Below are 25759 nucleotides of genomic sequence, written 5' to 3' on the forward strand. Positions count from 1 at the left end.
AGTCTGCCCACTGCTGTGCCGTCCAGGCCAAGCGTGTGCCTGGCCAAGGGCGAGGCTGGAAGCAAGGGGGCGCGGCACGCCAGGCCACACGTGCGGGAGACCGCGCCGCACCGCCCGCAGGCACCACGTGAAGGCGAGCTCTCGCCCGCTGCCCTTCCTGCAGAGGTCGGGCCCATGGCGCAGCGCCTGGCGGTGGCGGGTGGCGCAGCAGAGAGGGACGAAGGGACGCCCGGACCAGGTCCTGCAAGCTCAGGACATTCCCGCCCACGGAAAAGGCAAGTGACGCGGCTGCCCCGGGGGGCCAGAGTCCAAGTTAACCACCGTCCAACCTGGACCCCTTCTGGGGCGCAGGGGTCACGAGGGCGGCCGCCACACCCCATGCAGAACCAAGGCCACACCCAGACGCGCCCGGGGCGCCCTGCCAGCCCCAAGGCCACCAGCTGGATGAGTGTGGCCCCAGCATGCCCGCCCACTGCCTCGTGCAGACCCAGCGTGCCCGCCCAGGATTGGCACCCCCGCCCTAGTCCCCTCAGCGCCCGCTGGCTCTCACCCTGGTGCCTGCTCCCCCACCCCAGGGCCAGTGTCTGCGCAACCTACGGCCTGCCAGCCACGCCGCCTGGTGCCCGGGCACGCGGGTCCTGGTTCAGGGTCACTGACAGTGGCGCTCCCCCCTGCAGGGGCCACGGGGCCACTGCTTCCCTCCCACGCGCACTCGTCCGGGACCGCAGCAGGCGCTCCTCGGCCTCCCCAGACCGCAGATGTGCACCACAACCCCCGTCTGGAAACGCGGCTGAAGCCATGAAGGGACGTGCCGCGAAGCAGGCCGACACCATGAGCCGGCACGGCCGTGGGCACGGCACTCACCGCTGCTCGGGCGAGAGCCGGGTGAGAGGAGGCAGTGCACACAGCGACCACGTGTGCACGAGACGACCCTGCAAGGGCACACCCATGAGCCGGGCAGGCAGAATGCCCACAGGGACGCGAGCCTGAGTGCTCCCAGCGGCTTTACACCTAAGAGCCCGAGGCCCAGCCCAAGTGTCCACCAGGGAGAATGGACACGTCCACCCACAGGGACCCCAGGCAGCAGTCACAGGGGACAGGCCTTGCCACGAAGCCCCTCACGGACAGCCACGACCGCGTACGCTGAGCACCTCCTGCGACGGGCTGGCACCGCGGCGCCAGCCAAGGAAGGGCTCTCCACGGGACGGCTGCCCCAGAGGACGCGTGGCCACGCCTGCATCAGGCAATGTTGATCTTGGGGGGTTGTGAACTTGCCAAAGCATGAGAGGAAACTAAACAGAACAAAGGAACCCTTATCAATTCAGAAGAGGGACAAAATGAAAGAGCAAACAGACAGTGAGGTAAGTGTAAATATTAAAAGCCATGATAAATCTGGATGGGTACGACAAGAAGAGGCATTAGAAAAAAGTATTTTCTTTTGAAAACATCTCTGAGAAACAAGTAAAGTACACCAAATATAAAAACTAAAAAAAAGATAAAAGCCATAGAGCAGTGTTGTCCAACAGAAGTGTGACATAAACCACATACGTAGAGAACGTGAAATTTCCTAGTAGACGTTAAAAAGGAAAAAGCAACTGGCAAAATTTTAAAATATATTCTATTTAATCCAGTAAGCCTAGATGCTACCATCTCACCACGTGCCCATGTAAGAAAGTCTCCTGCACCGTAAACCTGCGGGCGCCATCGTCAGCCCCGCTGAGCGCCTATGAACCCTGACGCGCCCTGTTCCAGGAGCGCAGCGGCTACCGAGGGCGAGGGGCGCTGGGACCGCCCCCGGCAGGGCCGCCAGAGAGCTTCCGGGGCGCCCCGCCCACGGCCTTCCTCAGCCTGGCGCAGCTTCTGCAGCTTCCTCGGGTGGGCAGCGCTCCTGCGACACCCGCGCGACCCGCGCGGCGCTCCTTCGGCAGGGCAGCCGGGGCAGGTGACAACGCCGGCAGGCTACCCTTCTTCAGTGACACTGGGTCTTCACTGCTGTGGCTCCACACCGTGAGTCTCACCCTTTCGAAGGGCGCCGCTTCCTCAGAAGTGAAGCATGGAAAGCCCACGTCTCACACAGGTGCCCAGAGGACGCAGGCGGGCCCCGGGCAGAGCTGGTCTACAGCAGCTTCAGTCACAGGCACAAAAGGGGGGGGCCAGGGGCCCGCCCGATGCGCAGGAAACAAGGTGCGGCCGTCCACGCAGCGGGCAGCAGCAGCCCTGACCAGGAGGGAGGCTCCAGGCCTGCGACAACGGGGGGAGCACCAAGCCGAGCAAAGTCAAAGGAACCCAGCACCGAAGGACAAGTGTTCCCTGACACCCCTTACACGAAATATCTGGAGTAAACAAATTGATGACCTGAGAGCAGAGCAGAAGTTACAAGTGGCCACCGGGAGGAGGAGGTAGTTATTGCCGTTTTATTTAAAGGAAGTGAGGTTGCTTTGGTCTCACTAGTTCTCTTTTAATTATTTCATTTTATTTTTTCCCCTTCCACTCCCCCTCCCCTTCTCTGCTTTTTTTTGTTGCTGTCTGTGTCCATTCGTTGTGTGATCTTCTGAATCTATTTCTCTTTTTGTCTTCTCTTCTTGTCTTTCTCCTCTAGGATTCACCAGGATCCAATCCTGGGGACCTCTGATGTGGAGAGAGATTCCCAGTCACTTGCGCCACCTCAGCTCCTGGTCTCTGCCGCCCTTCACCTTGATCCTCTTTTTCTCTTTTTTGTTGCATAGTCATCTTGCTGTGTGACTCACTTGCGCAGGCACTGGCTCGCCAAGCGGGCACTGGCTCACCACACGAGCACTCACGTGGGCACTCAGCTAGCCACGAGGGCACTGGTTCACCACATGGGCACCCACGTGGGAACTTGACTCACCACGCAGGTACTTGAGTGGGCACTTGGCTCGCCACGTAAGCACTGGCTCGCCAGCGGGCACTCACGCGGGCACTGGCTCGCCAGCGGGCACTCACGCGGGCACTGGCTCGCCAGCGGGCACTCACGCGGGCACTGGCTTGCTGTGCAGGCACCCACATGGACACTCTGCTCGCCACATGGGCCCTGGATTACCACGCAGGCACACTTTCTTCTTTCTTTTCCACCAGGAGGCCCCAGGGACTGAGCCCAGGTCTCCCATGTGGTAGGTGGAGGCCTTCTCACCTGAGCCACACCTGCTTCCCCAGTTATTGCTTAATGGGTACAGAGTTTCTGTTTGGGTGATAAAAGTTTTGGTAACAGATGGTGGTAATGGTAGCACAACATTGTGAATGGAATTAATAGCACTGAATTGTCACTTAGAAATGGTTAAAAATGGGAAATTTTGTGTTATGTATATGCTACCCCATAAAGATTTCAAGAAGGTACCAATTTAGTGATTTCTAGTTTATTTTCATTGACCCTAAAAGAAACCGAGTACCTGTTAAGTGCCCCCAACACCCCCAGCCTAAGCAACCACCAGTGCACTCTGCACCTCTGAGAATCTACCCACGCTGAACTTTCTTCTAAATGGAACTGCACAAAATGCACGCGCAGCCTTCGGGGCCCAGCTTCCCTCACCGTGCGCGACGCTCTCCAGCTCCACTTCTGATGAGCACGCACTCCTCCAACCCTCCCCATGGGGGAAGAGCGTCCTCGTGGACGAACAGACCAGGCTCAGCTCATCTGCTGTGGACGTCTGGGCTGTTTCACCTTTTGACTACTATGAAAATGAGTCTATGCGCATTGATGACGAGACTCTGGGTGGGCATCTGTTTTCAATTATTTTGTGTATGTGACCAGGAGTGGAAAAGCTGAATCACATGGCAACTCCATTTAAGGTTTTGAGAAATGGCTAAACTCATTTCCAGGACTGTACCACCTTATAATCCCATCAGCAATGTATCCTGATTTCACTTTCTCCACATCTTCACCAACACTTACTGTTGTCCATCTTATATTATTGTCCATCTTTTTTATCAGAGTCTTTCTAGTGGGTGTAAAGTAGACTCTCACTGTGGTTTTGACTTACATTTTCCTAATGACTAATGATATTGAGCATCTTTTCACACGTTTATTGGCCATTTGTGTATCTACTTTTGAAGAAAAGTCTATTCAAATCCCTTTGCTCATTTTTTACTTATCTTTTATTGAGTTGTAAGAGTTCTTTATATACATATTAGGTACTACACCCTTATCAAATAGATAATTTGCAAATTCTTTCTCCCTTCCTATGGGCTATCTTTTTACTTTCTTGATAGTGTTCTTTGAAACACAAGGTTTTTTGTTTTTCTAAAGGTGTATTTCTTTCTCCCTCCCACTCGCTGTCTGCTTTCTGTGTCTGTCGGTTTTGTGCTTTGTCTGCTCATCTCCTTTAGGAGGCAGCAGGAATCAAACCCGGGACCTCCCGTGTGGGAGAGGTGTCCAGCTGCTTGAGTAGTACCCACTGTTTGTGGTGTCGTCTCGAGTCGTCCTGCTGTGCCAGCCTGTCCCATCAGCTTGTCTTCTTTAGGAAGCAGTGGGAACTGAACCCAGGACCTCCCAAGTGGTAGGCAGGTGCCCAACTGCTTAAGCCACATCTGCTCCCCAGTTGTTTTTTTTTATATTAATGGACTCCCATTTATTTTAGTTGCTTATGTCTTAGATGTTATACTTGAGAACTACTGTCTAATCCAAGGTCGTGAAGACTTACTCCTTTGTTTTCTTCTAGGAATTTCATAAGTTTAGTTTTTAAATTTAAGTCTTTGACCCATCTGAATAACATTTTGTACATGGTGAGAGTAAGGGTCCAACTTCATATGCTGCCATGTGGACTTCCGGTTGTCTTGGCATCGCTGGCTGAAGTGACTCTTCTTTCCCCACTGAGTGGGGCAGTCCCCTTGCCAACGATCAATTGGCGTTGGCGTGTGGGTTTCTGGCCCGCAATTCTACTTCATTGGTCTGTGTCTCTCCATGCTTTTTGTTGTTGTTGCTAATTGCCCTGGTTCCAGGAGCTGTAAAGTAGACATCCCCGTCCTATTCCTGCCCTTCGAGGGAAAGCGCTTAATCTTTCACCATCAAGTGTGCTATGAGATGTGGGTTTTTTGTAAATGTCCTTCACCAGATTAAGTTCCTTTCAATTAACTAGGTTATTTTTTATAAACTGTGTTTCTCATAGAAGGGTGCTGGATTTTGTCACATGCCTTTTCATCTTCCGCGATGATCACTGGCTTTTGTTCCGTACTCTAGTAATGGCTCATCACACACACTGACGTTCACATGGAACAAACCTTCCACTTTTGGAATAAATCCCACTTACTCATGGTATGAAATCCTCTTATATAAGGCTGGATTCAGTTTGCTCACATTTTGTTGAGGATTTTTTTTTTTTTTTATTTCTCCACACACCTCCCCTCCATTGTTTTGCACTCACTGTCTGCTTTTTGTGTTCATTTGCTGTGCATTCTTCCGTGTCTGTTTGTCTTCTCTTTAGGCGGCACTGGGAACCGATCCTGGGACCTTCTGGAGTGCAAGAGAGGTGCTCAATCTCTTGCGCTACCTCAGCTCCCTGGTCCACTGCATCTCTTATTGTCTCCCCTGTGTCTCTTTTTGTTGCGTCATCCTGCTGTGCCAGCTTTCTGTGCAGGCCAGCTTGCCACAAGGGGAAGCTGGCCTTCACCAGGTGGCCCTGGGAATTGAACACTGGACCTCCAAATGGTAGATGGGAGCACAACTGCTTGAGCCATATCTGCTTCCTTGTTGAGAATTTTTGCATCTATATTCATTCAAAAGGAATAATGGTATATGCTATTAATTTTTTAACCTACAAAAACAGTAATTTTATATGCCTCAACCCAATCCATTTTCCCTTCCATACCTTTCCTTTGTATCCCTGTCCAGTACCCCAGACTAGAGGGGAGGTCTTGCATCTTTCTCATCCATTTGAACCAGCTCTTCATGGATCACTTTTGATGACAATGTTTTGTTTTGTTTTTCCTTTAAGTTTGTTTCAAAATTCCGGTCCTATTTTATTTGGTTAGCAAAAGACTCAAGTTTTTATTAATGAAACCTGTTCCTTCTTCCTTGGCATTTGCTGCATTGCAGCTTTTAAGACCACAGGACCTCTCTGTCTAGTGCAGTGACGTTCAACCCCACTCCCAAGACTGGGGCTGACACCACGGGACACATCTGCACCCCATCAGCCCCGGAGCGCCTTCCCACTCTGCATCACGTGCTCTTCACTTTCTCCAGTGCTGCCTGTGGATTTTCTGACAAAAAAATACATTTTGGCTTGTCATCATGTTTTCAGCCATTTTTACCAGTGCAGGAAGGAAATGATTCCCAGTGCCACATGGTTCTTGTCTCTTGACAACTGAGAATCCTCAGGAGAGGCCTGCAGACGTTTGTCACGACACCGCTGTCGTCTTCCCGGCTGGACTGAGCGCTGCACAGCAGTCCTGGCGAGTCCACCCCAGTGCCTGGCGCACCACATGGAACAGTCTCATGAACCACAGTGGCTTCGCCTTCTTGTGCGCTGGCCTCTGCAGGCAAGTGGCTCCAACCCCTTATTTTAAATAGGCTTCTTGGAAACTGACAGGTCTGGTCAACTTCCAGAGGACCTGATGAGCTCGGTCGCTTGTTTTCACCCGACAAGTGGCTGCCAGCGCGGCTGAGGGACGAGCACTGCCTGTCCTCCAGGGCCCTCTGCCCGCGTGCTGGCCTATTCACGCCCTCAGCTCTCTGGATACGTGCACAAGTCCTTCCATGGCTCTGGACAAAGGCGGCAACGTAAAACGAGGAGCTGGAGCTGTGGCCGAGCACACCCGGCAGCATGGCGCCAGCCCCGGATGCCCGCGGTGGAAGCACTGGGGCCGCGCTCACCACGGGGCATGACCGCTCATCCCTCTCCGCAGCACGCAGACCACAGGCGGCCCCAGCACCAATGCCCAATGCCCCCGCGTGCAGGTGGTGCCAGCAAAGCGTGTGTCCTCTCTTTTTAGATGAAGCACACAGGTGGAAGCCAGTGGTTACGCAGCAAGTCCATCCCTGGGGCAGCACCACCCTCGGAGCTGGCAGAGAGACTGGCCCTTCCTAGTGTCCCCTCATCACAAATGAGGAATAAACTGTCAGGCACAGAAAAGCATACGACATTGTCCCAGTTCCTTTAGGCCGCCCTTCGTCCAGGTCCCCGTGAAGACGCGTCCTGTGGCTCCTCGGTGCCCACCCATGCGCGGCGAGTTGGAGCTGGGTATCTCTGTGCTCTTTAGGCTCCTGTTTGCAGGTATTTTTCCATAAGACGTTTCAACTGTTATGGCTGGTATACAAAAAAGTGACTGATTTTCGTGTATTTATTTGTATTGATTTACAACGTTGACGTTTCTTATTTAATTCAGGTAATTTTCCATAATGACATTATGTCTCCTCCTTTCTAACAGATACATTTACTTGTTTCAATTCTTATTGCTTTGGACAAAATTGCCAAAATATGTGTGAGTCCGTCCATTAACTGAAGAACTACTTATTCTCTGTCCTCGATGGAGTTTATGACCTCAGCAGTTAGCACCAAACAGAAAGCAAAATCAGTGGCAGCTGCCAGCACCAGCTGGGGAGAGGAAAGCAGGGGGCGGGCTGCAGCTTAAGGGGCAGCAGGGCAGGGCTTGCCTGCCTGGGCAAGGGCGTCCCCGGCTGCCTTAGCCGGCGCTGCTGGCAGCACATACCATGAAATGCACTGCCTTGAACGATGGGAATCTATAAGCTTAGAAGCTTACAGTTTTGAGGCTGAGAAAAATGTCCCATCAAGGTACCCGTAGGCAATGCTTTCTCCCTGAAGCCCACTGGCCAGTGGTCCTGGACGCCTCTGCCGCGTGGCAAGGCACGCAGCAGTGCCTGCAGCCTCCCCCTCCTCTCGGGCCCACTCTGTCAGCTTCCTGCTGCCACAGCCCTCTCCCCTCTGAACTTCTTCCTCCTACAGAAGATTTCAGCAAGAGGATTAAGACCACCCTGGGCGACACCGCAGCTGGACTAACCTCCCAAAAGGCCCTGCTTACAACAGGGTCACACTCACAGGAAAGAATTAGCCTCGAGAAAGCGATGTTCTGGAGTCCATTCAGTTCTAAACCACCCCACATGACGTGGACAAGCCGAATGTCCCGAGCCATCAGCCGCTGGCATGTCTCGGGAGCAGCGAGGGGCTGCGCTGGCTCTGGGAGGGCCTGGCGGGGCAGAGGCGGCAGGGAGTCGAGTCATGAAGGGCCCAGGCAGGGGATTCTAGCGACCCTGTCCTGGGACCCAGGCATGAGGGAGGCACCAGGCTGGAAGAAGAGCATGACGTGGCGACGTGGTAGCTGGTGGGAACTGCCCGCAGCGGGCAAGGGCAGAGCAGGGAGTGGCAGAGGGCTGCTGCAGTGGCCCAGAGAGAGCACGCGGTGGTTCCAGCCATGGTGGCAGCTGGACGGGAGGAACAGTAGCGACCCTGAAGCTCGAACGCGGAGGGTGGGTGGTCGGGCCAGGTATGAAGCGTGAAGCCAGGGGGTCGTGGCCACCTCAAGGTCCTGGCCTTACCCAGACAGGAAGGAGGAGCTGCCCCTACTGAGAAGGAAGGGATGGCTGAGCAGGCTTGGGGGGAAGGCAGGGAAGAGTACGAGCGCAAGCTTAAATACGCTGAAATGTCCAATGGAGCCCCGGGCAAAGACGTTCGAGGCAGCTGGACACGGGCTGGGGCTCGGGGAGATCGGCTGGATGTAGATTTGGGAAGCATCAGGAGAGAGAGAGGGCCCTACGGCCTGTAAGAGCACACGATCACCAGAGACGATTTGCAAACAGAGGCGAGGGCCTGGGCTGAGTCCCACGGTACCCCAAGATCTGAGATGGGAAAGAGGAGGAAGGCAGCGAGGGAGAAGGTGCGGATTTGAGCAGGAAGGGCCCAGCGAGCGTGGCCAAATGAGAACAGTCTCCAAGGAAGGGGAGCAGCCAGCGGGGCAGGCAGGCGCCACAGCAGTCCGCGTGACCCACCCAGCATCACCGCGGCGCCACAGGGCCAACTGGAGGAGAGGCCGCAGAGGGGGGCCAGCAAGCACTGGCGACCACGGCGTGGAGCAGCAGCGGCCTGAGCCGGCCGGGAGACCGCCATGCACGGGCCAGCCGGACGCACCGCGACCGAGGCTGGCCCGCCCCAGCACAGGGGGGCTCAGGAACCCACCCCGGGGCAGTGTGCGCGTGGAGGAGAGGCGTCCTCCAGGCAGCCCCGGGCGGGCTTTCCGCGCCGCCCGGCAGGACAGCCGCTCCAGCCAGCAAGCTCGGCCGACGCAGAGCGGCGCTTCGTGGTCAGCACAGTCTCCTTCCAGGCGCGAGGCGCGCACCACGCCGTGTGCAGTCCATGACTTACCCAGGGCTGAACCCAGGGCCAGACGGTCCAAAGCACAGAACGGGGAGCCGAGGCTGCGGTGCTGGGGCACGTGGGCGACGGGGAGGGGACAAGGAGGCCACAAGGTCGGCCACCCAGGTCTCTGCCCGTGCCCTAGTACCAGGGGACACACGGGTGGACAAAGGTGAGATGCGGCATTTCTAGAAGAAATTCACCTCGCTAACAGCTCTTTATCATGCCTCCTATGTGCCAAGCACTCTGAGGGGCTGTGAATACAGCATGAACAAAACAAAACAAAGCTCCTGACCACACGGAAAACAAACAAACCACGGCAGACAGAGGACCTGCCGCCAGACCGTGAGTGGCCCTGAGAAAGACCCAAGCGGGTCGGCGGAGCAGCGGGGTCCCAGCCCCAGCTTCCCCCGGGGCAGCAACAAGCCCGCACTGGCTGTGTTCTCCAGGTTCCTTTAAGATCGACACGGCCACAAGCCCTGGCCACTGAGCTAAGGACAAACGCAGGGTAGCCCGAGGGGAGCGGCCCTTTTCTCCCTGACCCTTCCCTGCTGCCTGCAGGGGTGAAAGCTGAAGCGCCAGCAGCCAGCACCGGCTGAGGGGGGCTCGAGGATCGACATAAGAGGAGTCAGCCCCCAGGGTCCCGGCCTGAACGAGCAGCAGGATGACGCCCCAGTGAGGCGGGAGAGGCGGGCTACGAGGAGGGGGCGGGGGGCAGGGGCCAGGCCTCTGCTTTCGGGCATGGATCTCCAGGGTGTCTCCCAGACTTCCAAAAGGGAGCTCGAGCAGGGCTCGCTGAGGAGGCCTGGTTCGGAGAGGGGCCCGCCCAGGGGGAGGGTGGGAGCCACTGGCAGATAGTCCTCAAGCCCGTGCGCTGGCGCTGGGTTAGATGCAGAAGAGTGCAGAGACCCCGAGACGGACCCTGAGCCCCAGGGCTGGGGGATGAAGAGATCTCCAAGCAGGGCCTCAAGGGGCCATCGAGAGGGCTGGCCACTGCAGCAGCATCAGGGCCATCTGGCCTGGACGCCACCGCCTGGGGCGCGTCGGGGCGAGGCCTTGTTTCAGAGACATGCTGTCGCAGGGTGTCGCAGGGTGCCACAGGGCTGCCAACGCAAACGGCCAGGAGCATGTTGGCTCTTTTAACGGGGATTTCATATGGGGCAAAGGCCGACGGTTCTGGGGCCGTGAACTGACCAGCGAGGCAGCAGCAGAGAGGCCTTCTCCCAGCCAGCTCCCGGGGAGCCTGGGCCCTGCCACGAGCAAGCAGGCCTGCAGCAGGGCTGGCCTCCGCAGCCGTGAGCGCCCGGGGCCAGCCCCTCGGGGCCTCTTTCTTGCCTCTGTACTGGCGGGCTCCAGACTCCAGGACCTCGCAGCCTTGGGGCTGGCTTTCCTGCAGGCCTCTCCCACGTGCCAGCTGCCTTCTCTCTGGGTCTCCGTTTACATCAGACCCAGCAAGAAGGCAGAGATTCAGCCTGAGCCACGCCCCACGGATGGGGCCCAATCAAAGGGGCCTCACACCCACAGGAACAGATTAGTTCACAAGTCATCTTTTTCTTTTTGGGATTCATAAAAGAACTTCAAACTGTCACAGCTGGGAAAAGAAACGCTGGAAGAAGGAAGCAGAGAAAGGAAGCAGCAACTGGAGGAGGAGATGAGGATGAAAAGAAGGGTTTGGCTCCCAGAGGGAGTGACGCTTGCCACCTGCAGGCCGGTGGGGACGCCCGCGAGGGAGAACCAGGCAGAACCGCTGATGCCGGAGGGCGGCTGTGCGCACGCCGAGCTGACTCGAGGCAGCCCCAAGGGCGGATGAGCTCGTCTTCCCAAGAGCTCTCCTGGCTCAGCGGGAAGCCGGGCCCTGGAGAGTGAGACTGGGAGGCGGGCACAGCGGGGCCCTCGGGCAGAGGGGAGGCTGGCCCAGAGGCGGGCGGGCTGCGGGCAGGCTCGTGGGCAGGGGTTTAAAGTGAGCCCCACCAGCACAGCTGCGTGTTTTCCTCCACTCAGCCTCGCTGTCACTGAAACAAGCAATTCTTTTTCCCAGGAAGTTCTCAAATCCCAGGGCCGAAGTATGAACCCCCTGAAACAACACACACCTCAGCAGTCAGCAGCCACTCGCCCAAGGCAGGACCTGCGCTTTGGGGCCGCAGGTCAGCACAGACCCCCGCCCGCCCCGGAAGGACAGTGGATGGGAGCTGGCGCACTGCATGTGGCGGGCGCGGGGCCGACTCCCCTGGCCTGCCGTCCCGTGCGTAGCCTGCGCTGCCGGCCGAGGCGCTCCCAGCCCCTGCTGCGGTCTCTCCACGAGGCTCTGAACCACGAGTCATGCCACCTGGGTGGGACTGCTGTGTACTGGGGACAGAAGAGGCCTGCCACGGAGCTCTGGTGACCCTGACTCTCGCCAGGACCTCTGCACCCCACCCCCTGCCCAGCATCGGCCTTGCCCTCCTCAGCACCTGAAAAGTCTCTGAAACGTCTGCTTAATCCCCGCCCGCCCCGAGGGCCAGACTGCGGGAGGACAGGCACCTCACTAGCCTTTCCATGGGGACACCACGGGTTTTCAGTTGCTGCATGACCTGGTGGCAGCAGACTGGGGCCAGCCCCTCTGTGCCTCAGTTTCCCATGCTATGAAGTGGGGGAGACAAAGGTCCTGCCCTGCGGGGTAGCTGTGGGGTTGAGAGAACAGACACAACATGCTCAGCTTCGGTTATCCAGACCCCAAAGCCCGGTGTCCACGCTGGTGGGTGGGGAAAGGGTCGGGCCGGCCTCCGGGCACTGCGCCAAACGGCCAAACTGCGGCGCCCAGGGCTGGGGGACAGCACGGCCTCCAGCCTGACCCGCCCATTCGAGAGGAAATTATCAGAAAGTTCTTTTACTGACTTGAAATTTGTTAATCATGGAGATGATTAACAAACAAGAACAAAAACTCAATCATGAAAGTTAGCTGGAATCGGCCTCTCTAGCCTCGTCACAGTCCCCAGCTATTCCCACAGGACCTGGCATAAAGGCAGACGCGGCTCCCTCAGAGGACAGGAGGCAACAGGGTGAAGGAGCGCCTTCGCTGCGCGCTCAGGCACCCGCCGCAGGGGAGAGGTTACGACGACGGAAAGGCTGCCGAGGACACAGCGGGGGCACAGGCCTCGCCTCCACAGTGCTTCAGGGTCTGGGGGAGTCTGAAAGGCCAGAAGGAAACTGGAGGCCGTGTCGGGTGCGACAGGTGCTCCGCAGGTCCAACGAGGCTCTGAGCTTGGCCAGCGGGAGGGAATTATCCACCTCAGGGGCCGTGGCCAGCCAGAGGACCAGGTGCCTTTAACGCCAGCACCTTCAGAGGGAAGGGGCCCATTCTGCACATCAGCAAGTCTGAGGTCCAGGGCACTCCCCGAAGGCCACCCACCGAGGACACAGTGTAACAGGATGAAAGCGCGAAGCCTGCTTGACGGGGTCCGAGTGCTGCACGCCAGGCCAGGGCTGCTCAGGCTCAGAGCACATGGCCCTATCCACGCAGACCCGGTGTCGGAAGCCTGGGCACACTCTCGTCCACAAATGCGAGCCCCAGCTCAGAAGCTGCAGGTGTACGCGGGTGTCAGGTCAGAGTCAAGCTTGAAGATTGCTGTAGAGAACGCAGGCAGACGAGAACACACGTATGGACCCAGTGTGGGAGAGCAGCCCCGTCCCACCTGCTACCTGAGGGCAGGCGCAGCTGGAGAGGACAGCTGGGGGAGGAGGCGCACCGGCACGGGTGGGGCTGAGGACGCAGTAGCTGGGCAACCCCTGGCCAGGGGCACCCTCAGGGAAAGGCACTGGGGCCCACAGCCAGGCCTGCGGTCACTGGCCAGGCCCCTCCTCTGCGTCCTGCACCTCACCGGGGTGTCACAGCTAGGAGGGAAGGAGGAAGGTCTCAAAAAACCCACGAAACTGCACAAACAGTGAGCCCTAAGTTAAAACCACAGACTAGAGTTAAAAGCACAACAGAACGTGCTGCCGTCAATCCCAACAAACACACCAACGAGGCCAGGGGCTGACAGGGGCATGTGGGATCCTGGGCCTCACGCACGGCTCTCCTGTGACCCTCCAACTGCCCACCCCGGGACCTGAGGCACACGCAACACAGCACGGCGGGGGCTCCAGGCCAGAGGGGCAGTGGACCCTCGGCACGTCTCTACACTGTCTTCTGCTATCAAAACTCTGGAGAGAGAACTTCTATAAGTCACTTTTACAATAGAGAAAGAACTCAGTCACTAAAATAGAGGTTTCCAGACCAAGAAGGTGGGCTACCCCCTCCTCCTGCAGGGGCCCGGCGGCATTCCCCACAGCACGGCCCCCCCACAGCCCCAACAGCGTGAAAGGAAAAAAAGACACGCAGCCAACAGCAGGAAAGGCACAGCAACCCCAAGTGCTGCTGGAAAACGGATCCCCGAAGGCGAGAGCTCATCCAGTGGTTCTCAACGAGGGCAGTTTTCCCCGGGGGACATCTCTGGGGTATGGCACTGGCACCCAGTGGGTCAGGCCAGGAAAGCAGAGTGCTCCACAGCGCACATGGCCACGCGCCGGCTGCAGGGCTGCGGCCCAGTGCCCGAACACCCACTGCGGTACATGCTCATGGGGACAGGTGAGCTGAAGCTCAGGGCCTGCTGCTGGCAAGTACACCTCAAGGCTACTCCACATCTTCCTGCTTTGCCAGTAAAAGGAAAGTGAAGGCATGCTCACTGGGGCAAGGAGACATGCCAGCCTTGCGGACAGGATGAAACGCAAGCAGGCGCGCTGCTTCACCACCCCGGGGCCTGATCACCTGAAGAGGTACTTCCTCACTAGTCTGTGGAGAACTTCCTTGAAAGGCAGTTTAATTCCCTCTGGATGAAAATTCAGTCAAGTAAATGCTAATTCCTACCACTTGGCAAAGGAACGCATCCTTGGGCTACACAAGCAGCGCACGCCCTGCTCCTCCCAGGACCCCGCTGCCCTGGGCCCTTCCTCCTCCTCCTCCTCCCCGAGGACCCCGATGCCCTGGGCCCTTCCTCCTCCACGCCCGCCTCCCCGCTGCCCGCACCACCGCCTCCGCCTCCGGACTCCGCTCCTCTGGACTCCGCTCCAGGCCGCAGGCAGCAGCTCCTGAGCCTCAGGCTCCGCCAGGGTCTCGTCAACGCCACTCGAAGGGGCCCCTCTCAATCAAGGAGCCCTGGTTTCCCGTAAAACTTCCCATTAGCCACTCCTGGTATTTACTAGAAAAATGTTAACTCCATCAATAAAGGATAGAGAAATCTCAGCAACTGGGAAATATTATCTCTCATTCTAAAAGCTCCATTTAAAAAATCATCCTTAAAAGAAAAAGAAATAAAACTTTCAACTTGCCAAGTTCACCTGGAATGACAGTGCAGTATTTCTCTACCTGCGTGCGCACGTGCACAACGTTACTCAAATGCTACTTCGTAACTCTGAACACACGTGATGTTCACGAATAGGAACAGAGAGGAGGTCCTGAAGGAGAACGCCCTCCTGAGAACTTCCTCTTCCTTTTCCAGTTCATTCGTTGAGCAAAAGGATTTTCAGAAACCTTTTCTGTCTGGTGTTTTCCATGCTCACCAGCCAGCAACAAAAATGATGAACCACCATAGCTCTTATCTTCAAGACTTGACAGCTCAAATGACGGGCGCTGGAAGGGGGATGAAGGAGACAAAAGGTCAGCGGGTGAAAGCTCCCCCACCAGTGCCCCTTCCTGGGGGTGGGGGAGTGACAGGGTAGGTGCAGGGGTAGAGGCCGCTGGCGGCAGGGCACAGACATCTCTGAACCACAGGGTCTTCGTCTCTGCACAGGGCAATCCACCAACCTCAAAAAGCAACATATAGAAAAGCCAAGGCCCACACCCTGAAGGCGTATGGCAAATGGGCACTCGGTCCGTGTGGGCAGCCTTCCCCTTCCCTGTCTGACCAAATCCACTGCTAGACACGCGCGTGCTGTGAGCAGAGCGCTGCTCGACTGGGGGTAGGAGAGACAGACGCGCTGTTCTGCTTCCAGGAAGACCATTTTCGCCAGTCTTGTTTCCCAGATGCTAAAAACACGCCACACAATGGGTGGGCTTAAACAGCAGGGATCTATCGGCTCACGGTTTTGAGGCTAGAAGTCCAAAATCAAGGCATCAGCAAAAAAATGCTTTCTCCCCAAAGACTGAGGCCCCGTGGGGCTGGCGGCCGGCAAGCCTTGGCCCTTGGCTTTTCCGACACACGGCAATGCGTAATGGAGATCTCTTTCTGTTCCAGGGTCCGCTGACTTCCTGCTTCTGGCTGCTCCCGTGGCCTCTCCTCTGTCCAAGCTCCTCTGCACATACGGATTTCAGCAATGTTGGACTGAAGCCCACCCTCATTCATTTTGGGTACATCTCAACCAGTAACATCTTCCAAGGTCTAGTTTCAACTGGATTCACACCAGGAGGCCCAGGGGTAAGACCTCAACATGCCTTTTGTGGGGGGAACGATTCGATCCCCAACACCAGGTGACCTCATAACACTAACAGGTGGCTTTTCCAAGTGCCAGGCCTGTCCTAACACGCAGTCACCTGTTTTACCCTCAGGTGACACAGGCACTACTACTCCCCACTCTTGACAGGTGCGAACATCACAGCACAGTGGAGTGAGCTGCTTGTGGGTGTCCACAGCGCAGCCTGGCTAAGAGCCCCTGCTCTTCAACCCTGGGCTAATCCACCCTGTGGTGGGGGAATCGCAGCACACACACCCCCACTCATCACCGCAGAGATGGACACTGAAGCCTCTGCGAGGACAGAAAAGGTACCTGCCCTCGGGGAAAGGAATCCTCAATCACAAATGCTCAGCCCATGCCACCTAGGAACGCTGTGACCTTCATCTCTTAAACTGCTTCTCCAGAGCTTCCTTCTATGCAGTCACCATACAATCCTTCATCAACTGTGCAGCGAGCAAGCGCCGGCCCCTACCTCGGGAAGGCAAGTTTCATCCTAATGGAATGCGACTCGGCTAAGTGACCACCCAAGGTCACGCACCTGGCAGCCGAGTGGCAAGGGCTGCATTTCAGGTTTGGTGACGCCCAGTCCAAAGCGTCCCCCTCTAGGTGGCTAGTCTCTCCTGACAGCTTCCCCGAGAAGCGACTGGAAGGCAGCCCATCGACACCGTCAAACCCCGCTTCCGGCAGGACAGCTGGGCGCGCCCCGAGTCACGGGGGGACCCCCCGGCGGAGGCCGGCGACTCCGCGCCCCGAAAGCCTCGACCGCCACCCCGGACCCCATCTTCGCCGGCGTTCCTACCGCCGAGCTCGCCGGTGGGCGGCTCAGGCGCCTTTGAGGTCCGAGGGCGCACTGGCGTTCGCGAGGGCGATAAGTCCAAAACCCGCTCGGCCCCGAAGCCCTCGCAGCCCGCCAGGCCAGCGGCGACGGCCACGCCCGCCGGGTCGGGGCGCCGGGGCAGCCCGGCCGGGAGACCCCGCCGCCCCCCGGGAGGCCGCGCGCGGGCCCCGCCGCCCCGCGCCTTCTCGCGGCCCGCGGGCGCCGTGGGAGCGCCGGCACGCCGGCCCGGTCGCCCACCTTGAGGGTCGGGTACTCCTGCACCTTGAGGGTCATGGACAGCTGAGCAGCTGACTCCTGCACCGCCATCTTGGACTGCCCCAAACATTAGCGGGCGGAGGCGAAGACGCCGGGCGCGGGGCACGCCGGGTAGTGACGTCCGGCTCCCCGGCCGACGGGGCGGGGCGCGCGGGGCGCGCGGGGCGGGGCGCGGCGGCCGCGTCGGCGACAATGGCGCCCTCCGAGCCGGCTAGCGGCGGAAGAGCGCGGCGAGAGGCGTCCAGACAGACCAATCACCAGCGGCCTTCCTCCCGCTCAGCCAATCAGCAAAGCGACAAGGGCGGAGTCCTCTTGAACCGCCCGGAGCCGCGACGGGGCGGACGCCGGGACGCCGGGTCGCTCCAGCCCGGGCGGCCTGGGTCTGTTGGCCGCGAGCGGGGCAAGGCTCGGCCTCCTGGCTTGCCGCTCCCGCCGCCGAGGCCGGCGCGCCTGGCGTCCAGCCTCCCGAAGACGGAGCGGCGGCTCCGGCGGCCGCAGCTCGAATTCTGCCCGCGGACGCCTGGGACGGTGGGGACAGGCACGGGGCGGGCCCGGCGTAGCGTGGCGGACCTCTGGGCCAATGGGGACGGGTGCGGGGCGGGACCGGCGTAGAGTGGCGGACCTCTGGGCCAATGGGGAAGGGTGCGGAGCGGGCTCGGCGTAGAGTGGCGGACCCCTGGGCCAATGGGGCGGGCGGGGAGCGGGCCGGCCTGGAGGCGAGGGCCTCTGGGCGGTTGGCGTTGGCAAAGCGTCGAGAGTTCCAGGGGCTTGCGGCTCCACCAAGGATGGAGTCGAGCGACGGGCACGGGGGCGGCAAGGACGGCAGCGCCTTTCTGGAGGGTGACGGCGGCTCGCCGCGGGTTTCTGGGATTAGAGGCCCAGGTAGGGTCCTTCGGGGGCGGAAGGAAGGAAGCACCTGGGGCTTGGGGTCCCACTCTCCTGCTTTGAGTATAACCAGTGCATTTTGAATCTAAACGAAATTAGGTTTTGCTAATTAGAAGATTTCCCAATTAAACCGTCTCAGGTAGCTCATGTCTGCAGTACTTTTCTGACCCCAAGTTTAGTGTTAAAAAGTTGGGAACTGAGGTAGCTCGCGTGGTTGAATGTTGGCTTCTCATATACCAGGTCCCGGGTTCGATCCCTGGCCCCTTACCTCCAATCAGGGGGTCCTACTTAAAGTGGGTTCACCCCAACAGGATTGGATTAGGGTTAAGAACACGTTTTTCTGGGGTACACAGCTCCAAACCAGCACAACGGAGGACGGCAGAGGAGCCCACAAGTTTTAAGAATCGGCTCTGCGTATTAGAGCTGGGATATTAGGGGATCTCCTGTCCGAGGGAGGTGGGGCTGAGGAGGGCGTCTCCCTACCTGCATGGCTGCAGGCTCCTTTTCAGGTGAATCAAAGCAAAGCGCACGTGCTAGTAGCGCAGCCTGATGAATTTTTACCTGTGGGTTCGTATCTGTAACCACCACACAGATCAAGACCGAGCACACTTCTGCAGCCGGGGGTTGCCCTCCCAGCCGAGCCCCCAAATGTAACCTTGTGTAGGTGGAGTTGTAAAGTGCGTGTGTCTGCATCTGCTTTCACTCAGCCTTATTCAGGATCTTTGCTGTCACAGGAACGTACGGAAATGTCAGGATTTTACAGCCATGTGGTGGACTGCCACCCTCTCTTGGCCTTTGTCTTACCAGGGACTTGTGGTTTTGAGCAATCCCGTCCTTTGGCCGTGGGTGGCGCAGGCTGCTCTGGACGATGTGTCTGAGGTTGTGCGCACCCCTACCACCTGTTGGGGTCGTCTGTGTTACGTGTTCTTGGATTTGATCGGATGGATAAAACTACGTTTGAATTCTTCCCAGATTCCTTCCATTCCAAATGTGTATGCTGCATGTTGAGGAAGCCTGGGAAAACACTCTGAAGATATGTGCGTGTGTTTCTCCAGGGAGGGTTGCCGAGGGCCGGGGCACGGGTCTGTCCTGTCGGAATAATACTGGATCGCCTGTCTGCGGTCCCCAGGCTCCCTGCTGCCCCCAGCAGCACCTGGCACAGGCAGGAGCTCGGCGACGGGGCATCAGCACGACAGACCAGTGCCACTGTGACCAGCAACGGGAATTCAAGCCAGCCGAGGCAGACGGAGAGCGGGCACTCCCGGGACCCCTAAAAGCCGGGTCCCCCGGGGGACCGTCTCGACAGAGCCCCTCCACTAGTGTGACTCAGCACCCAGCACCTTCCAGGTCCCGTGTCTATCCTGGACGCACCAGCTGTGCCCGGGAAGGTTGAGGGACAAGCACATGGTTCCTGGGGCTGGCCGGGGGCTCCCCGGGAAACAGGCTGGATGTCCCCTGCACAGGTCACTGTTGGGGCGGACACGGTGTCCAGCTCCCGCATCGCCACTGCACTTCCTAGCAGCCCTGCGGTGAGGAAAGCGACTCGCTTGCTGTCAAGCCCACTGCAGTGGCCGGCTGGGGTGGCGTGTCAGGCCCCGGGGGCGCTTGTCCTCCTCAGCTGGTGGACTGCAGGTGCCCCCGCCTGAGGGCCTCACCAGAGCCCAGCGTCTGCACTGCCCAGAGCCACGCCTCCCTCCCCTTCCTCCTCCCTGCCAGTTGATTTTCTGAACTGGAGTCAAATTCTGCCTGGAAAATCAACTCTTGAATAAAACGTGTGTGTCACTTCAGAAGTTGTTTTAGTTTTCCAGAGGACTGCCAAAGCAAAGTGCCAAAACGCATTGGCTTTCGTAACAGGAGTTTTATTTGGGGTAAAAGCTTACAGTTTCGAGACTGTGAGAAGTCCAAATCGACAGCATCAGAGATGCTTTCTCAGCACCGTCAGCTCCTGGTGATCCCGGGTCCTGCCCCAGGTGAAGCGTGCAGGTGCTGCTGGCTGCTGAGGTCCTGCCCCCCCCCCCCCACCCCCCCCCCACCCCGGAATCTGCCACAAGGCCTCCATGGACCCTTTGCCAGTCAGGTGGACCCTGTCCAAGTCCTTTACCAGGTCCACAGGATGCTGTGTGTTATTGAATAAATACATCACACCTGCACCAACACGTCCCCACGAGAATATTTTTTTGAATTTCAGTTTAAGGTCGCCGACCCCTTGTTAGAGCCTGATCTGTCTCCCAGAGCTCAGCTGGGGGCAGCCAGGCCAGGGCTTCTCTTTCCAGGCCTCTCAGTTTCCCCTGCCCCACTCTTCCTGAGTTCAGCCGTGGGCGCTCAGGCATCGGGCTTGTCTCTTCAGCCTGGAGCTGCTGGGTGGGCCCAGCCTCTTGGGGGCTTCCTGCTTAAGCGTGGGCTGCAAGTGAGCCTGGAGTCCCCCTTCCCCTTCCAGGGTCAAAAATGGCAGAGCTCCCTTTTTCCTGCCTGTCTCTTCCTCTGTGCTGCTGCTGTTTCCATCAGCTCTGGTGAGAGGGTGGAGAGTCAGTGAGTCACGCCCCCTCACGTCCAATCAAAAGGGCTTCATACCCACGAGTGTAGATTAATCTAGTTCAAGAACATAATCTTTCTCTCTGGAGTTCATAAAAGATTTCAGATAGCCACAGATGACAAGACTTTACAGGCAGTCAACTGCATGGTAGGAAAACAAATTATTAAGTATAATTTCTATGGTGAACTGGAGACATTGAATTCACCCAAACCATAGTGTTATTTCCACAACTTTTGCTTCTAAGTGTCCCCAAGGAAATGCTCCCACCTGCTGGGGTTTGAGGTGCTGCTCGAGCCCTGGAGCCTGGGGCCTCCTGGTCCCCGGGGCGTCCCCAGGGCAGCAGTAGGTGTGGTGGCCCTCCCTGGGTGAGCCGGGGTGGTGAGGGTCCTGCCCAAGGGGAAGCAAGTGCAGAAGGAAGAGGCCAGGGCACAGGGACCTGCCTGGGGAGGATGGCGTCACCAGCAAGGGCTCTGGCGCCTGAGCAGGTGTGCGAGGTGTGCTGGCCGCGGCCTCTGTTTCTCTAACGTGAGGAGTGTGTCTGTGGGTGTGAGTACAAGGCCCCTTCCCCACCCACGTGAGCCCACCTGAAAGGGGCAGTTGGTGTCTTTGGAGGTGAGAGTTCCTGCAGACACACCCTCGCCCTGCTATGTTTTGTTCTCTTTTTCTGGAAAGGGCAACCGGAAGGAGAACCTGACAGGGTGGAGACCAAGTTCTCTGTCGCCTGAGGTCATGGAATAAACGAGGTCTTCTTGGGGCCCCTGTTGGTGGAATTAACGTCCACTGTTTCTCCAACTCTAACGAGTCGAGGCCAGCAGATGACGAGGCAGCCCACAAAACTGTCACTGCGTGCATCCGTGTTTCAGGTCCCGGTGAGAACGTCGGTAGCTGCAAACAGCAGGTACGGCAGAAGGTGCTGTCTTCGCGGCACACCTGGGAGCCAGCAGAGCACAAGGTGCTGCCGCCCAAACTAGGAAAGCCCTCTGGAGGCAAGGCGGGGGTCAGGCGGGGCCGCAGCCCCCCACACGCCCGCTCCTCGCTCTGGGCTCTGGAGCGCTGGCAGGAGAAAAGTTCCCTGGCCGGAAGCCGCGGCGTGGGCGCCTGTGCGGTGAGAGTCCGCCTTTAGGGCATAAACGACACTTGAGGGTCTGTCCAACAGTAGAAGCCTTGCCTGGGGTGAGATTTGGGGGGGCTCTCCGTTTCTACCTTGTGCACAGCTGCAGGGTTTGAGTTTTTAGCCTTGTTTTAGGTGTGCACTGAGAAAATGCAGTCAAACCATCAGGCATTGGTGATGAGCCCTTGGCACAGCCCAGGCCATCAGGTGGTGGACACACCTGAGGACAGGCGGGGGCCGCAGCGGGCAGGGGCAGGCCGGGGGTCGGCTGGGAGGGCGGACAGGTGCCCAGGGACCAGGGACCCCGTGGGGCCGGCTGGGAGGACGGGCAGGTGCCCAGGGACCAGGGACTCCGTGGGGCCGGCTGGGAGGACGGGCAGGTGCCCAGGGACCAGGGACTCCGTGGGGCCGGTTGGGAGGGCGGGCAGGTGCCTACGTACCAGGTACTGCATGGGACTGGCTGGGTGGGGCAGCCCCAGGGGCTGCGGGGACCCCAGCGTTCCCCAGCGTCCCCCAGCAGATGTGGGACGTGGGTGGGTCCGGACAGGCTGCCCTGGGAGGCGGAGCTGACGACGTGTGGCTACAAGGAGCAGAGAGGAGGCAGCGGTGGCGGCTGAGGGAGGGCCCGGAGCACGTGGAGCTGCCGCTGCTGGGAGAGGTGAAGGTGTCGCAGGAGAAGGCAGGAGGGTCCTGGCACCCGGGGAGACGCCGCCGCGGGCGCTTCAGCACCCCTTCCTCTCAAGCGGGGAGAGCCTGGAGGGCGGAGGGCGGGCGGCGGCTCCGGGCCCCTGCCGGTGTTCCGCTGGCGCCCCTCGTTTGGGAGCCTCTTTCCTGGGAAACCGCAGCCTGGGGTCGTGTCATCAGGCGCACAGGCAGCCCAGGAAGCCTGCCCCCAGGGCATGTGGGCAGCGGGAGCTCCGGGAGGGAGGAGGGGTGTCACGCCCTGCCCCGGAGGGGACGCCGCCCCCCTCCGACGCAGCCCAGCTCTGCTTTCATCTCTTCCTTCTGACAGGACGTGCTCAGAGCCTCTCCCTTCTGGTCACCATTACAGCTTGGCGTGTTTGCGTGTTTGAAGGCCCGTCGGTTGGAGATTGAGCTCCGGACCTGGTAGGTGGGAAGCTGCGCTCCCTGCTGTGTACACTGCTCCCCACCACTGAAGTGCTGGCCTTCCGGGAAGTCTAATTTTTCTTACAAGGACTTGGTTTTAGATTCTGGCTTCATGAGGCAAATTTGCTTGATACAAATAGAACAAAAAGACATTTTTGAAAACTCTGCTTCTTCAGGAAAAAAATTAAATGGCGATGGAAGATTTTCTCTTCCCATCAGGATAGCACATGACCCCAACTTAACGGACCCCTCAAACTAGAAAACAGGGCAGAAGGGAAGACCCATTGGTAAATTCAGCTGACCAGTTCTCTTGGGAGAGGCGCCTGCCGGGCTTGCCCAGCCCTGCAGCTTCCTGCCTGCTGAGCGGTCGCTGGATGCCCACGGCAAAGCTCTGTCTCTCCCAGAGCTGGGGGCTTGCCCAGCGCAGACTTTGGAACAGTGTAACTTTTCTGCAGCAGGGGGCATCGCTTTGCCTGGGACCTGGGAGTCCACAATGACTTCCCCGTGGGGCTTGCCACAGACGTGCCATAGCGTGCTGTTGTAGCCCCGACAGACGTGCCATAGCGTGCTGTTCTAGCCCCGACCTCTCTAGGACCATGAGGTCTGCTGGCATCGAACCACGTCCTCCTCAGAAGGCGCCTGGGCCCGTGGCCGTGCCCGCCTGTGGCCAGGGCCTGCAGTGGTGTTTTGGCTAAGGTGTGCCCACACTGAATGGGGGTGGGCTTTAACCTAACGTGGCTGATGTCCTCATAAGCAAAGACAATGGACACGGAGGGAGAAGCGCCAGGGAGCAGCCAGCGCTGGACGTCAGCAGAGTCAGAAGAGAAAAGAGAAGAGGCCACTGTGTGTATTCCACGGGATGGAAAAGGCAAGGGGCAGGGCCGCCGGCAGCCCACCCGGAACGCCAGCCTTTGGGGAGCGAGCATGGCCTGGCTGACGCCTCAACTTCAGACGTGTCCTCGCCCCAAAACTGTGAGCCAGTGAATTCCTGCTGGTTAAGCCAACCCATCGTGTGGCCTTTGTTTTAGCAGCTGAGAAACTACTCCATGACTCCAGGGCAGGACCCGCTGCGCCTGTGGTCGAGCTGTTCTTGAGCTGGGCCCCACTCACGACAGGCAGGACATGGCTTGACCAGTAGCCAGCGAGGCTGCCCGGCAGGAGGTACAGGAAGCATGAATTTGTTCTTTACCTTGAAGGGGATACACAACACTGTGTTGCCCTGCAGTCCCTTAAAGCTTTTCAGATGTGGTGGCCCCTGACTTTTTTGGGTTTACCTCCATTCCATGAAGTCATTTGTCTCATCAAGCTCTCCAGTGGGATTGCCACTTCATCCTCTATTGTTACATATTCTGTGGAAGGTCCAGCTGTATGTGACAGAGGGCAGGAGAGTCCACAGCACTGAGGCCAGATCACAAACGCACGTGCTGCTGGACCTCGCCCGAGGATGCACACTGCTTCCGGGCTTCCTTCCCAAAAGACGGTGTAGCAGTTTGATATGGTTATGAATTGTAAAAATAGATACTGGATTATGTTTTAATGTGGTCTGTACCTGGGCGTGATTGACTTATGATTAGGGCTTTGATTGGGCCATGTCATTAGGGTGTTGACTTGGTGGGTGGGGCTCCCAGATAGAAGGCATGGCCAAGGACAGAGTTGAGGGCTTTTTGATGTTAGAGTTTTGATGTTGGAATTTGATGCCGAAGCATTAAGTTGGAGCCCCAGGAAGTCAGCTCTCAGAGGAAAGAGAAGCCAGCCCAGGAAGAGAGAAACCCTGAGCCCAGGAAGAAGCAAACCCCGGGAAGAAAGAAACCTTGAACCCAGAGAGAAGCAAGACCCTGGGAGGGAGGAACCCAGGACGCCTGAACCCTGCAGATGTCAGCAGCCATCTTGCTCCAAATAGACTTTGGTGAGGGAAGTAACTTATGCTTTATGGCCTGGTATCTGTAAGCGCCTACCCCAAATAAATACCCTTTATAAAAACCAAACAACTTCTGCTATTTCTGGTATTCCAGAGTCTACCATCTCTCAGAGCCCAGCTGTGGGCCGCCAGGCACAGGGCTTGCCTCTCTTCGAGCCTCCCCTCTCCGTCCCTTGGGGCTTCTCTGCCTGTCTGCAGTTGGGTCAAGGCTGGAGTCCTCTCTCACGTGGCGGCTTCTTTCCTCTGTGTGCCTCTCTCTGGGTCTCTGCTTATATCAGCTCCAGCACGAGTCACACCTCGCTGACGTCCAGTCAGAAGGGTCTCACACCCACAGGGACGGTTAGTTCAAGAACAGTCTTTTTCTGGGGTTCACGAAGTTCAAGCTGTCATAGTATGATCTTTGCTCCTCCTTGTTCTTAGCAGTGCTGTCTTCCACTAGTCGGCTTTTTACCTTCTGGGACATAGTCTTTCCCCTGGCTCAAACTTCCTGCTCCATCTGCTGAGCGCTAACTCCCCTGACTAACTTGTGAGGGTCCGTGGGACAAACGACTCTCCCTTCTGAGATACCTTCCCCAGGTGAAGGCCTCGAAAGACTTGCATGAAGGGAAGCCTGGTTCCCTCCCCGGGGCACGGGGCTGCTTCCTCAGCAAGGAAGTTTGAAGGAACTTGGGGTTATGCTCTCAGCTTCACCTGTGTCTTCCAAATGTCCCCATCCCACGCTTCAGGTGCTCTGCTTCCCAGTCAGTGCCTTCCCTTCCCTCGAGACCCACCAGCCCTGCAGCCTGGCACTCGGGCTGGGGTCTGCTCCCCACCCAGGCTTCCCTGTGGCTGCAGGGAGAGGCTCTCATCTCCACCTGGGCCTTGAGCTGGAAACGAAGCCTTGAAGCTCATCTTTCCTCCATGGCGTCCAGGGGGTCAGAAGCATCCTTGCCACCCGAGTATCTTTGTAAGGACTCTAGCTGCCCGGGCATCCGAGGTTGCCACCCCCAGTCTCCCGCCTTGCCCTCTGCTCGAACGCTGCCCTAGGGCACAGCCTGCCACAGAGGGTCAGGGTCTCACACCCCCACCCGAGAGAACATTCCCGCTGTGCCTTCCTTGTCGGGCAGCCCCCTGGCCCAGACCCCGTTTCAGGCCCTAGATCAGGGTCCTGGCAGGAAACGGATGCCGCACTTCCCAGGTTAAGGAGGAGGCTGATCACGGGGTGCACAGGGCTCGAGGAGACGCCGTCCACAGGCAGGTCAGCGCCCGGGCTCAGAGCGGCAGGCGGGGCCGGCTGAGGGTGAGCAGTGACCAGCACGCAACGGGTTTCCTGTAACTCACCTGTATG

At 58.2% G+C, this 25759-nt stretch overlaps 1 protein-coding gene and 1 long non-coding RNA gene across 6 annotated transcripts in view; one reads left to right on the top strand and one right to left on the bottom strand.

Annotated features, from left to right (window-relative positions):
* MAEA (macrophage erythroblast attacher, E3 ubiquitin ligase) overlaps nt 1-17074 on the bottom strand; it is a 37980-nt gene extending 20906 nt beyond the window's left edge. Inside the window, exon 1 of one of the 2 annotated variants that reach the window (XM_004480402.4) lies at nt 16861-17074. In XM_004480402.4, the coding sequence (XP_004480459.1) occupies nt 16861-16929 (69 nt within the window). In that variant the 5' untranslated portion in view covers nt 16930-17074. Of the gene's footprint in view, nt 1-1102; nt 1256-16860 lie in introns of those variants that run through there. The other variant, XM_071217631.1, reaches the window with a different exon arrangement.
* Nucleotides 17075-17293: 219 nt separating this feature from the next.
* Nucleotides 17294-19553, top strand: LOC111761126 (uncharacterized). 4 transcript variants are annotated; one of them, XR_009186788.2, is made up of 2 exons: nt 17294-17406; nt 18571-19553. It is a non-coding gene; the product is annotated as an uncharacterized lncRNA (long non-coding RNA). The 4 variants fall into 4 exon arrangements; XR_009186787.2 differs by lacking the exon at nt 17294-17406 and adding an exon at nt 17416-17760 and having other exon boundaries at nt 18498-19553; XR_002794574.3 differs by lacking the exon at nt 17294-17406 and adding an exon at nt 17416-17760.
* The last annotated feature ends 6206 nt before the right edge of the window (nt 19554-25759 follow it).

This window comes from Dasypus novemcinctus, chromosome 1 (genome assembly GCF_030445035.2).
Source record: "Dasypus novemcinctus isolate mDasNov1 chromosome 1, mDasNov1.1.hap2, whole genome shotgun sequence".
Taxonomy (NCBI): Eukaryota; Metazoa; Chordata; class Mammalia; order Cingulata; family Dasypodidae; genus Dasypus; species Dasypus novemcinctus.